The following is a 12282-nucleotide window of genomic DNA, read 5'->3' as shown; positions in this document are numbered from 1 at the left end:
TATTTTTCAACAAGTTTTTAGTTATTTTTATATCCTTTATTCCAAATAGTTCAAGAAAGACCACTACAAATGAGCAATATTTTGCACTGTTATACAATTTAATAAATCAGAAACTGATGACATAGTGCTGTATTTTACTTCTTTATCTCTTTTTTTCAACCAAAAATGCTTTGCTCTGATTAGGGGGTACTTGAATTAAAAAAATGTTCACAGGGGATACATCACTGAAAAAAGGTTGAGAACCACTGCCTTAAAGCCACTGCCCTTGCGTGCCGGCCCAAACACTTACTATCTACGGCTTTTCACACACACAAGTGAATGCCACGCATACTTGCTCAACAGCCATACAGGTCACACTGAGGGTGGCCTCATAAACAACTTTAACACTGGTACAAAGATGCACCACACTGTGAACCCACACCAAACAAGAATGACAAACAAGTTTCGGGAGAACATCTGCACCGTAACACAACATAAACACAACAGAACAAATACCCAGAACCCCTTGCAGCACTAACTCTTCCGGGACGCTACAATATACGCCACCCCCCCCCCCCCCCTCCACTCAACCCCACCCACCCCAACCTCCTCATGCTCTCTCAGGGAGAGCATGTCCCAAAATCCTAGCTGCTGTTTTGAGGCATGTTAAAAAAAATAATGCACTTAGTGACTTCAATAACAAATATGGCAGCTCCATGTTGGCATTTTTTTCCAGAACTTGAGTTGATTTATTTTGGAAAACATTGTTTAATGCATCCAGCGGGGCATCACAACAAAATTAGACATAATAATGTGTTCATTCAGCGACTGTATATATCGGTATCGGTTGATATCGGAATCGGTAATTAAGAATTGGACAATATCGGAATATCGGATATCAGCAAAAAAGCCATTATCGGACATCTCTATTTATTTGGGGACGCCGTGGCGCAGTGGGAGAGTGGCCGTGCGCAACCACAGGGTCCCTGGTTCAATCCCCACCTAGTATCAACCTCGTCACGTCCGTTGTGTCCTTGAGCAAGACACTTCACCCTTGCTCCTGATGGGTGCTGGTTAGTGCCTTGCATGGCAGCTCCCTCCATCAGTGTGTGAATGTGTGTGTGAATGGGTGAATGTGGAAGTAGTGTCAAAGCGCTTTGAGTACCTTGAAGGTAGAAAAGCGCTATACAAGTACAACCCATTTACCATTTATTTCTGTTATTTAGTTTCTGCCAAATCACTTTGTTTAGAACACTTGTGTTGCTGTCATGCACATTCAACTTTCTACTTGAGGTACATATATACATTTTGAAGGTGATGTCTGTGTTTTTAAATAAAACGTGGTTTGAAGATTTCAGTATAAGTAGTTTTTGAAAATTTTGAGCACATTTAAAAATATTGCGATAATAATGACTGTGTGGGTTAAGTTAATTTGTCTGATTAATACAGACGTTTTGTTAACTATAACGCTATATTATAAAAATACAGACGTTTTGTTAACGCTATATTATAAAAATATAACATTATATTATAAAAATACAGAAGTTTTATTAACGCTATATCATAAAAATATAACGCTATATCACATAAATACAGACGTTTTGTTAATGCTATATTCTAAAAATATAACGCTTTATTATAAAAATACAGACGTTTTGTTAATGCTATATTATAAAACTATAACGCTGTATTATAAAAATATAACTCTGTATTATAAAAATACAGACGTTTTGTTAACGCTATATTATAAAAATATAACATTATATTATAAAAATACAGAAGTTTTGTTAACGCTATATTATAAAAATATAATACTATATTATAAAAATACAGACGTTTTATTAACGCTATATCATAAAAATATAACGCTATATCATATAAATACAGACGTTTTGTTAACGCTATATTATAAAACTATAACTTTGTATTTTAAAAATATAACTCTGTATTATAAAAATACAGACGTTTTGTTAACGCTATATTATAAAACTATAACGCTGTATTATAAAAATATAACACTGTATTATAAAAATACAGACGTTTTATTAACGCTATATCATAAAAATATAACGCTATATCACATAAATACAGACGTTTTGTTAACGCTATATTCTAAAAATATAAGGCTTTATTATAAAAATACAGACCTTTTGTTAATGCTATATTATAAAACTATAACGCTGTATTATAAAACTATAACGCTGTATTATAAAAATACAGACGTTTTGTTAACGCTATATCATAAAAATATAACGCTGTATTATAAAAATAGACGTTTTGTTAACGCTATATTAAAAAAAATTTAAAAAAAGCCTTCCAACCCATTTACTTCCGGGGTCACATTTCCTCTTACGTCAGGATTATCCTCACGTTAAATTGTCCGATTAATACAGACGTTTTGTTAACGCTATATCATAAAAATATAACGCTGTATTATAAAAATACAGAAGTTTTGTTAACGGTATATTATAAAAATATAATACTATATTATAAAAATACAGACGTTTTATTAACGCTATATCATAAAAATATAACGCTATATCATATAAATACAGACGTTTTGTTAACGCTATATTATAAAACTATAACGCTGTATTATAAAACTATAACGTTGTATTATAAAAATATAACGCTGTATTATAAAAATCCAGACGTTTTGTTAACACTATATCATAAAACTATAACGCTGTATTATAAAAATACAGACGTTTTGTTAACGCTATATTATAGAAATATAACATTATATTATAAAAATACAGAAGTTTTGTTAACGCTATATTATAAAAATATAATACTATATTATAAAAATACAGACGTTTTATTAACGCTATATCATAAAAATACAGGCGTTTTGTTAACGCTATATTATAAAACTATAACACTGTATTTTAAAAATATAACGCTGTATTATAAAAATACAGACGTTTTATTAACGCTATATCATAAAAATATAACACTATCACATAAATACAGACGTTTTGTTAACGCTATATTCTAAAAATATAACGCTTTATTATAAAAATACAGACCTTTTGTTAATGCTATATTATAAAACTATAACGCTGTATTATAAAAATACAGATGTTTTGTTAACGCTAAATCATAAAAATATAACGCTGTATTATAAAAATACAGACGTTTTGTTAACGCTATATTATAAAAAATAAAAAAAAAGCCTTCCCACCCATTTACTTCCGGGGTCACATTTCTTCTTACGTCAGGATTATCCTCACGTTAAATTGTCCGATTAATACAGACGTTTTGTTAACGCTATATCATAAAAATATAATGCTATATTATAAAAATACAGACGTTTTGTTAACCCTTATTATATAAAACTATAACGCTGTATTATAAAAATACAGACGTTTTGTTAACGCTATATTCTAAAAATATAACGCTGTATTATAAAAATACAGATGTTTTTTTAACTCTATATTATAAAAATATAACGCTGTATTATAAAAATATAACGCTGTATTATAAAAATATAACGCTGTATTATAAAAATACAGACGTTTTGTTAACGCTATATTATAAAAAATAAGAAACAATTTTAAAAAAAACAACTTACAAACACAAGCTTTGGGATGACGTAAGAGGAAACGTGACCTTGGAAGTAAATGGGGGGGAAGGCTTTTTTTTTTTTTTTTTATGCAATAGTGTTAACAAAACGTCTGTATTTTTATAATAAAGCGTTAACAAAACGTCTGTATTAATCGGACAAATTAACTCGTGGATATTCCTGACGTAAGAGGAAACATGACCCCGGAAGTAAATGTGGGGGAAGGTTTTTGTAGGGGGGAAGAAATTTGGCGTGACAGCTCCAGCACCCCCCGGGACCTCAAAAGGGACAAGCGGTAGAAAAGGGATGGATGGATGGATAATAACCGTGATAAGAAATGTTCATATTGTGACATTAATCCTTTTAAATGATTACTTGCATTATTTTTTATTATCAGTTGATTTCATGGCATTATAATCACTGTATAATTCACCTGCAATCTTAACAGTTTTATGTATGAAATATACATTTTAGAGAGAAAAATTGCGATAATATTTTCTCAAAATGGTGCAGCCCTAGATATGACACTTTCCAATAATAGCTAATGTGGTAAATGAAAGCAATGTCAGATCTAGTTTTAGTGTCGCCCTGGGCGAGACCTCCTTTTGCCCCTGAAAAGTTGGCCATAGTTGTTGGAGGTTCAGGTTCTCTTGGTGTGTCATTCACCTCTTTTCCCCATTTCTGTCCTTCTTGGCCAGGTCAGCACCGCTGGAACTCAGAGCCCAGCTTGGCTCACTGCAGCCTGTCTCGCAGCCAGCCACAATCTTCCTCGTCTACTTCCTCTTCCTCCACCTGTGCCGGCAGCGCTCACGGTCCCGGCCTGCAGCCGTCTCCTCGCGCTAACGACCCGGCCTCGCCCCCGTCGGCTACCACCCCCCTGCGTCGCAGCGAGTCCATGGGGAGGCGACCGCTGCTTCGCCACAGCAACCCGCACCCCCCCGTCATCTCCCAGCGGGATTCAGACTATGAGCTGGAGCCCGAGCGCGGCCGCAAGCGGGCCATAGACAACCAGTACATGTTGCTTTGACCTCTTCTGGAGCTGAGGTGCAACTGCGAGAGAAAGTGTGATTCCTTGTCTGATTTGGGCGGCTGTCACAAGCGTCCACAGTGAATGTATGTCAAATGGGGGAGAGAACAGTCTAGTCTGGGCAAGCAAAGAAAACATTTTTTATAGATTTTATAATGGCGCTAGAAGCTAGCAACTTCCCAACCAGCAGGGGGCAGCAAAAGAGCAGGAGTACCCGCCACCAGTGATACAATGAAATGCTAGCTTATCACGAGTCAAAGGTGAGTGCCGCACTTTTATTTATGATCCACTATGAACTGGGACGCATTTTGTTGTTGTTACTTTTGCTAGCTTTCTGGGCTGCTCTTTTAAGAAAGAGTACCATTTATTTTTGGCCACAACTCTTATGTAAACGCAAACCCCTTCGCACTCTTGTTTTACAACACCCTGTTCTTTTTTTTCTATAGCACATTATTTTATTTTGAGGTACTTTTGGCGAGACAGAATGTGAGCAAGATTAAGAAGATCCGTCTATAACGTCTTAGTTGCGTCGACAGCACCAAATTCAACTTTTTATCCTGCCATCCCATCCATTTTCTACCACTTATTCCCTTTGGGGTCGCTGGGGGCGCTGGTGCCTATCTCAGCTACAATCAGGCGGAAGGCGGTGTACACCCTGGACAAGTCGCCACCTCATCGCAGGGCCAACACAGATAGACAGACAACATTCACACACTAGGGCCAATTTAGTGTTGCCAATCAACTTATCCCCAGGTGCATATCTTTGTGTTTGTGAAAATTGGAATTTCGACATTCTTATTAGGGAATGTTAATGGACATAAGGATCAGTCAATTCATTGAGCATGGCACTGCATGACTTGGCCACAACCAGCAAGGGGACTGTTGAGTCAGTGTCATGTGACAATATTTCCCGTTTAATGGTCATAAATACAAAAAGAATGCCGGCAATAAGTCGAACACGTTTCCAGTGAGGGTTGGACTCCGCCAAGGCTGCCCTTTGTCACCGATTCTGTTTATAACTTTTATGGACAGAATTTCTAGGCGCAGTCAAGGCGTTGAGGGGTTCTGGTTTGGTGGCCGCAGGATTAGGTCTCTGCTTTTTGCAGATGATGTGGTCCTGATGGCTTCATCTGGCCGGGATCTTCAGCTCTCAATGGATCGGTTCGCAGCCGAGTGTGAGGCGACTGGGATGAGAATCAGCACCTCCAAGTCCGAGTCCATTGTTCTTGCCCGGAAAATGGCGGAGTGCCACCTCCGGGTTGGGGAGGAGACCCTGCCCCAAGTGGAGGAGTTCAAGTACCTAGGAGTCTTGTTCACGAGTGGGGTAAGAGTGGATCGTGAGATCGACAGGCGGATCGGTGCGGCGTCTTCATTAATGCGGACGTTGTACCGATCCGTTGTGGTGAAGAAGGAGCTGAGCCGGAAGGCAAAGCTCTCAATTTACCGATCGATCTACGTTCCCATCCTCACCTATGGTCATGAGCTTTGTTCACGAGTGAGGGAAGAGAGAATTGTGACGTCGACAGGCGGATCAGTGCAGCGTCTTCAGTAATGCGGACGTTGTACCGATCCGTTGTGGTGAAGAAGGAACTGAGCCGGAAGGCAAAGCGCTCAATTTACCGGTCGATTTACGTTCCCATCCTCACCTATGGTCATGAGCTTTGGGTCATGACCGAAAGGATAAGATCACGGGTACAAGCGGCCGAAATGAATTTCCCCCGCCGGGTGGCGGGGCTCTCCCTATGAGATAGGTTGAGGAGCTCTGTCATCTGGGAGGTACTCATAGTAAAGCCACTGCTCCTCCACATCGAGGAGCCAGATGAGGTGGTTCGGCATCTGGTCAGGATGCCACCTGAAGCTTCCCTAGGGAGGTGTTTAGGGCACATCCAACCAGTAGAAGGCCACGGGGAAGACCCAGGACATGTTGGGAAGACTATGTCTCCTGGCTGGCCTGGGAACACCTTTGGATCCCCCGGGAAGACCTGGATGAAGTTGCTGGGGAGAGGAAAGTCTGGGCTTCCCTGCTTAGGCTGCTGCCCCCGTGACCTGACCTCGGATAAGTGGAAAAAGATGGATGGATGGGTCATAAATACAAAAAGAGAAGACAAGAAATGTTGCTAGGTCAGTGTTTTGGGGGTGGGTAGCTTGGTGGACTAGTAGTTGGCCTGAGTGCTCACTATTTATATTAGAATATGACATAACATTGAAGCTTAACTCCTAATATTTATCTGAAATGTGGACCATCACGTCTTCCAGCGGTGTAGTACCAGGAGTGACGTGTTGGGAGCGCAGTGGGCTGTAGACCCAAGATGAGTGCCGGAAAATTGACGGAAGAAGCCACGCTAATACATATTTTATGTCCACCTGGGTGGTTATTTATTGCCGACTATCGCGACAAAGATGCATTCCTTAGCAATAATGTATCTGCCATATGTTAACGAGTTGGTCGTCCATTTATAAAGTAGGGATATGTCGCCGTATTATTTTTTTTCCCGTTACTTCAGGTTTCTTCAGTCAGCTCGCTTCCTGATTGGCCATCGTCATTCACGTGACCATCCTGACGTCTTACGTGTTGACAGCATTATTATTTTACATGACGTCATATTCCCAACCCTTTTAATCGATGCTTACTTAAAATCCATTTAAAGTTGCCAGAATGGACTAACTGACTCATGGTTTTAAGTTGGTGTCCCATGCTGCGTTCACTTACAAGCTCGCACTGTTAAAGCAGCCATTACTCTTTAGACTAATCATTGTAATCAAGCATTAAGTTGTCTAAAGCGCCCCTTCACTGCTCACATTAACTACCAGCAAGAAAAAGAAAGCCCTTCTTATTCTTCGTTCAATAGTCCTCCCCACATCCATGTTTTCTGCGAAACCAAAAGTGCTTTAAACCAAAGCAAGTCAGCATCTTCATGGGAAAATGTGCCTTAAAAATATATACATATTCGTATAAGCTTTATGTTGGTGGAGTTTGCGCTTAAACACTAACGTCCGATTTAGTTTCACCGTTGCATTAAATATGAACTATTTCAATAAGTGACACACCAGCTGATGGAAACCAGCAACTGTAACATGTTGACCAATCGGGAATTTCTCTTTACTAAGTGGATAAAAAATAAACAAAAAAATATAGTGCGGGTGTAGAAACGTTGAGCAATAATAATTTATTAACTACCATATTACATTTATAACTTCACACAGAGAATTTGTGGGTTGATAATGTATTTTGAGGGGCTTTTTACAACAGTTCCTCAGAGGTTTTTTATTTTATTTGCATCAAACGCCCTCTTTTTCATTGTTCTGCTTTTTTTTCCATTTTTATTCCTAGTGTCGTTAGCCCCTACCCCATCATTGTGCCTTTATTTGAAAAAATGTCCAAATGACTCTTTTGTACGTGTTCTCAATACTGTTTGTTTTTACCTCAGCACTGTAAAGCTCCACCTTAACAACCACAAAGCTTCCTAAAAAAAAACACTTGTGTTGTCTTTGCAATCCATTTCATTCAGCCTTTTAAATTATATATCAACTGTATATCTGACTATTTTGTAAAATAAACCTAACCAGACTAAAGCCTTATACCATCCATTATTTCCCTATATTCCTATTAAAAAAAACAGCAACAGACAATTCAGTTTTTAAAACTTTTTTTATTTTTAATTTTTTTTTGGCTCATTTTTTAAATTATTTATATTATCTACAAAGTAAAAGTTTTAACTTAAAAGTTACATTAGGTTCAGGTGAGAAGTGGGTTCTGATCACGGTCATATTTTTTATTTTCATAAATAACGCTCCTCGTGTCCTCACAACTTGTTTGTTGTAGTTTTAGTTTGGTTAGAAACTTGTCATGAAACAGCAGCAGCGGTCCTGAAACAGCAAGATTAATACTGTCTGTTTACCAGGCGCAGACAAGTTTGGGTGGAATTCTTGTTCTTGGATTTACAGATTAGTTTTCTCACTTTGTGATCGGCCCCTTGTGGCAACAACACATCACTGCATCACCAACTTGTTAACATTCTCTTATTGCCTTGTCTGGGAGGAAGGAGGAGGAAGGTAAGATAATATGAAACATGAGGATGATGAGCTAAGAGAGGTGGTGGGGGTGGCAAGGGGAGGAGGAGGAGGAGGGCTTCTTGTCTCTTCATGAATGAAATGTTTCACTTGAGGACTTCAGCTCACTGGCGCCCTCTACAGCTGCTGCTGGTGATGAGCCTGCACTGTAAGTCAAAACAAAGGAAAGACAAATGAGGATTTTGTGGACTGAAGACGTGTAGTAAATTATATTTAGATAGCGCTTTTCCCTAGAGCAGAGTTACCAACGCGGTGCCCGCGGGCATCAGGTAGCCCGTAAGGACCAGATGAATCGCCCACTGGCCAGTTCTAAAAACAGCTCAAATAGCAGCACTTACCAGTGAGCTGCCTCTATTTTTAAAATTGTGTTTACTTACTAGCAAGCTGGTCTCGCTTTGCTCGACATTTTTAATTCTAAGAAAGACAAAACTCAAATAGAATTTGAAAATCCAAGAAAATATTTTAAATACTTGGTTGGTCTTCACTTGTTTAAATAAATTATTTTTTTTACATTGCTTCTTATAACTTTCAGAAAGATAATTTTAGAGAAAAAATACAACCTTAAAAATTATTATAGGATTTTTAAACACATATACCTTTTTACCTTTTAAATTCCTTCCTCTTCTTTCCAGACAATTTATATCAATGTTCAAGTCATGTTTTTTTATTGTAAAGAATAATAAATACATTTTAATTTAATTCTTCATTTTAGCTTCTGTTTTGTTGACGAAGAATATTTGTGAAATATTTCCTCAAACTTATGATTAAAATTCAAAAAAATTATTCTGGCAAAATCTAGAAAACCTGCAGAATCAAATTTAAATCTTATTTTAAAGTCTTTTGAATTTCTTTTAAAATTTTTGGTCTGGAAAATCTAAAAGAAATAATGATTTGTCTTTGTTAGAAATATAGCTTGGTCCAATTTGTTATATATTCTAACAAAGTGCAGATTGGATTTGAACCTGTTTAAAACATGTCATCAAAATTCTAAAATTAATCTTAATTAGGAAAAATGACCAATGATGTTCCATAAATTATTTTTTTAATTTTTTCAAAAAGATTTGAGTTAGCTAGTTTTTCTCTTCTTTTTTTTCGGTTGAATTTTGAATTTTAAAGAGTCGAAATTGAAGATAAACTGTGTTTCAACATTTAATTTTCATTTTTTTTGTGTTTTCTACTCTTTTAAACCATTAAATTAAGTGTTTTTTTCATCATTTATTCTCTACAAAAAACCTTTAGTAAAAGAAAAAAAATGTACAACGAAATGACTGACAGAAATACCCTTTTTTAAAATATATATATGTATATATATAGATGTATTTATTAAAAGGTAAATTGAGCAAATTGGCTATTTCTGGCAATTTATTTAAGTGTGTATCAAACTGGTAGCCCTTCGCATTAATCAGTACCCAAGAAGTAGCTCTTGGTTTCAAAAAGGTTGGTGACCCCTGACCTAGAGACTCAAAAGCGCTTTACATCAGTGGCGTTGCCAGAGAGATTTCACAGGGGCACGTGCCCCAGTGTTGATCTGCAGTGCCCCAGTAAAAATTGCACCAATAAAAAAAAAAAACGCTTCAGAGTTTTAAGTCTACATAACATAGACAACAGCGCACATACTACTTAGTATGATAATTGATTGCTACTGTATTCACTCCACGTAACAATGAGCACATTGATTTTGATTTGACTCAATCTGTAACTCCTAGATGGATATCAGAAAGTTATTTGCCCGCAGCAGGGAAGAAGCAGCAGGAATGAGAGATGTAAGTGAAGTCCTAGCTAGCTAGGCAACATAATTGTCTTAAGTTGATGCTAAGTTAGCTAACTTTATTCCTTGTATCAAGACAAACATATTCATTTGCTATACCAGCTATCGGGGGAATTTCCAATGAACATGAAACATAATGTTGGTTATTGTCTGCTGGTTCTGCATCAATGATGATTTGGAGTAAGCATGTGTGAGTTGAGTGCTTCTCAAATGGTTTATCTTCAGGAAGAAAATTTTTTTTCCATATCAAGTCGTGAGCCAAATTTTTAAATCATTCAAGTTTATTTCACAGAAAAATAGCACAGTAGACTTGTCTTGTTAATCGGTGTGACTTTGATTAAAATAATCTTGTTTTGTCACCAGAAAAATGGCTACAGCTAAAGCATCTGGTTTTGTTTCCAGAAAAAATAGTAACATTTCTGTATTTGTTTTCAGAAAGATGGCTGAAAATATCGGGTTTTGTTGCCCCATTTAGATTTTTAAAAAATATATTTCCATGTCTGTCCTGGGTCCTCCTCCAACTTGTTAGTCGGTTTGCCTTTTGCTAAAATACTCACTTATAGTCACTAGAAAAATGGCTAAAAATATCTGGATTTGTTGCCAAAATTTAATTTTTTTCTCCCTAAACTTTTTTTTTTTCATGCACACATGTGAGTGCGACTCACTGAAAATGACACACAATCCACTTTTATGTCACGACCCACCAGTTGGGAACCTCTGGTCAACTGCATAACAGTTACTGTAATATTTCCATGTCTGTCCAGAGTGATTGACCACTTTGCAAAAATGAAAACGAGACGTTAGTTTACTTCTCAGAAAATGATTCCCTAAACAGACACACAACAGTTGTTCATTTATTCTACTACTGTGGCTTTATTGTTTTGTGTATATTTTATAGTTTTGTGTATCTGAAATAGGATTAGCCACATTGCCATAAATGGAAATCAAATAATAAAAGAGAACCCAGAGATGTAGGGGTGCTTTATTTTTTGTTTTACTTTTGTAGATTTTAAATTGTAGATGATTACTGCAATATATCTTTCAAAAAATTCATTGCTCCTTCTTTTTGCTTTTACCAGTAGCAGTTTAGAAGTCTGGAGTAAAAAAGTGCACAAGTAGGTCAAATGCATTAGGTAATTTCAGGTGGTTAATCGAAGATTCATACAACATAATCTGATATGATTTCATAGTTTAAAGCACTATTTTTTATGATAAATAAGTGCTAAAAATGTTTTTGCTTGCGCGCTTTGCACGCTCACATTAATTATTTGGGCCCCAGGTGTGCCCCAGTACAGTATTAGGTCTAGAGACGCCCCTGCTTTACATAATGAAACCCAATACCTACATCTAAACCAGTGTATGTGGCAGGGGGGCTCGAACCTGGAACCCGCGGTTGGCCGCCCAAGAAGAAGAAAAAAGGTTACCTTGTGGATGTGCCAGGTAGGAGAAATGTGTGGTGGAAGAGACGGGGATGTGGTTGAGGGCCGTCTGAGCCATGGGGGCCTGGGGTCCTCCCGGCGGGCCCTGGGTGGCCATCAGCATCATCTGGGGGTGGGCGGAAGCTGGGTGGTGAGACGGCACCATACCAGACTGCATATGAGCCTGACGGCGACAACACAGAGTGTGAATGACTCAGTGAGAGTGGAAGCGAGAGACTAAGCTGCCAACAGAAATGATTACGCCTTCTCGGAGTGTCTTGAAATGTGTCAGCGCTTACAGAAATAGTAGTCACAACTTGTGGTGCGTAGTAAACATCACAGTGAGATCTATCTGCAACATCGGGTCTTACTCACGAGCAATGACTTCTTGCTACAGATTGACACAACTTGGGTGTTCCAACCATGGGAAGAAAGAAGGTGAGTGTGAAGGACA

The 12282-nt window shown here is 37.7% G+C and overlaps 2 protein-coding genes across 13 annotated transcripts in view; one reads left to right on the top strand and one right to left on the bottom strand.

Annotated features, from left to right (window-relative positions):
• The window catches only part of sh2b3 (SH2B adaptor protein 3), a 127769-nt gene extending 119625 nt beyond the window's left edge, over nt 1-8144 (top strand). Inside the window, exon 8 of the mRNA XM_061899521.1 lies at nt 4243-8144. Within this exon, the coding sequence (XP_061755505.1) occupies nt 4243-4571 (329 nt within the window). The 3' untranslated portion in view covers nt 4572-8144. The remainder of the gene's footprint in view (nt 1-4242) is intronic.
• A 57-nt stretch (nt 8145-8201) lies between these two features.
• atxn2 (ataxin 2) overlaps nt 8202-12282 on the bottom strand; it is a 52254-nt gene continuing 48173 nt past the window's right edge. For 11 of the 12 annotated variants that reach the window (XM_061899518.1, XM_061899483.1, XM_061899516.1 and 8 more), the window contains 2 exons: nt 11835-12012; nt 8202-8788 (listed from right to left, as the gene is read on the bottom strand). In XM_061899518.1, the coding sequence (XP_061755502.1) occupies nt 8760-8788; nt 11835-12012 (207 nt within the window). In that variant the 3' untranslated portion in view covers nt 8202-8759. The remainder of the gene's footprint in view (nt 8789-11834; nt 12013-12282) is intronic. The other variant, XM_061899519.1, reaches the window with a different exon arrangement.

This window comes from Nerophis ophidion, linkage group LG01 (genome assembly GCF_033978795.1).
Source record: "Nerophis ophidion isolate RoL-2023_Sa linkage group LG01, RoL_Noph_v1.0, whole genome shotgun sequence".
Lineage (NCBI taxonomy): Eukaryota > Metazoa > Chordata > Actinopteri > Syngnathiformes > Syngnathidae > Nerophis > Nerophis ophidion.
This window is presented reverse-complemented; position numbering and strand designations above follow the sequence as displayed.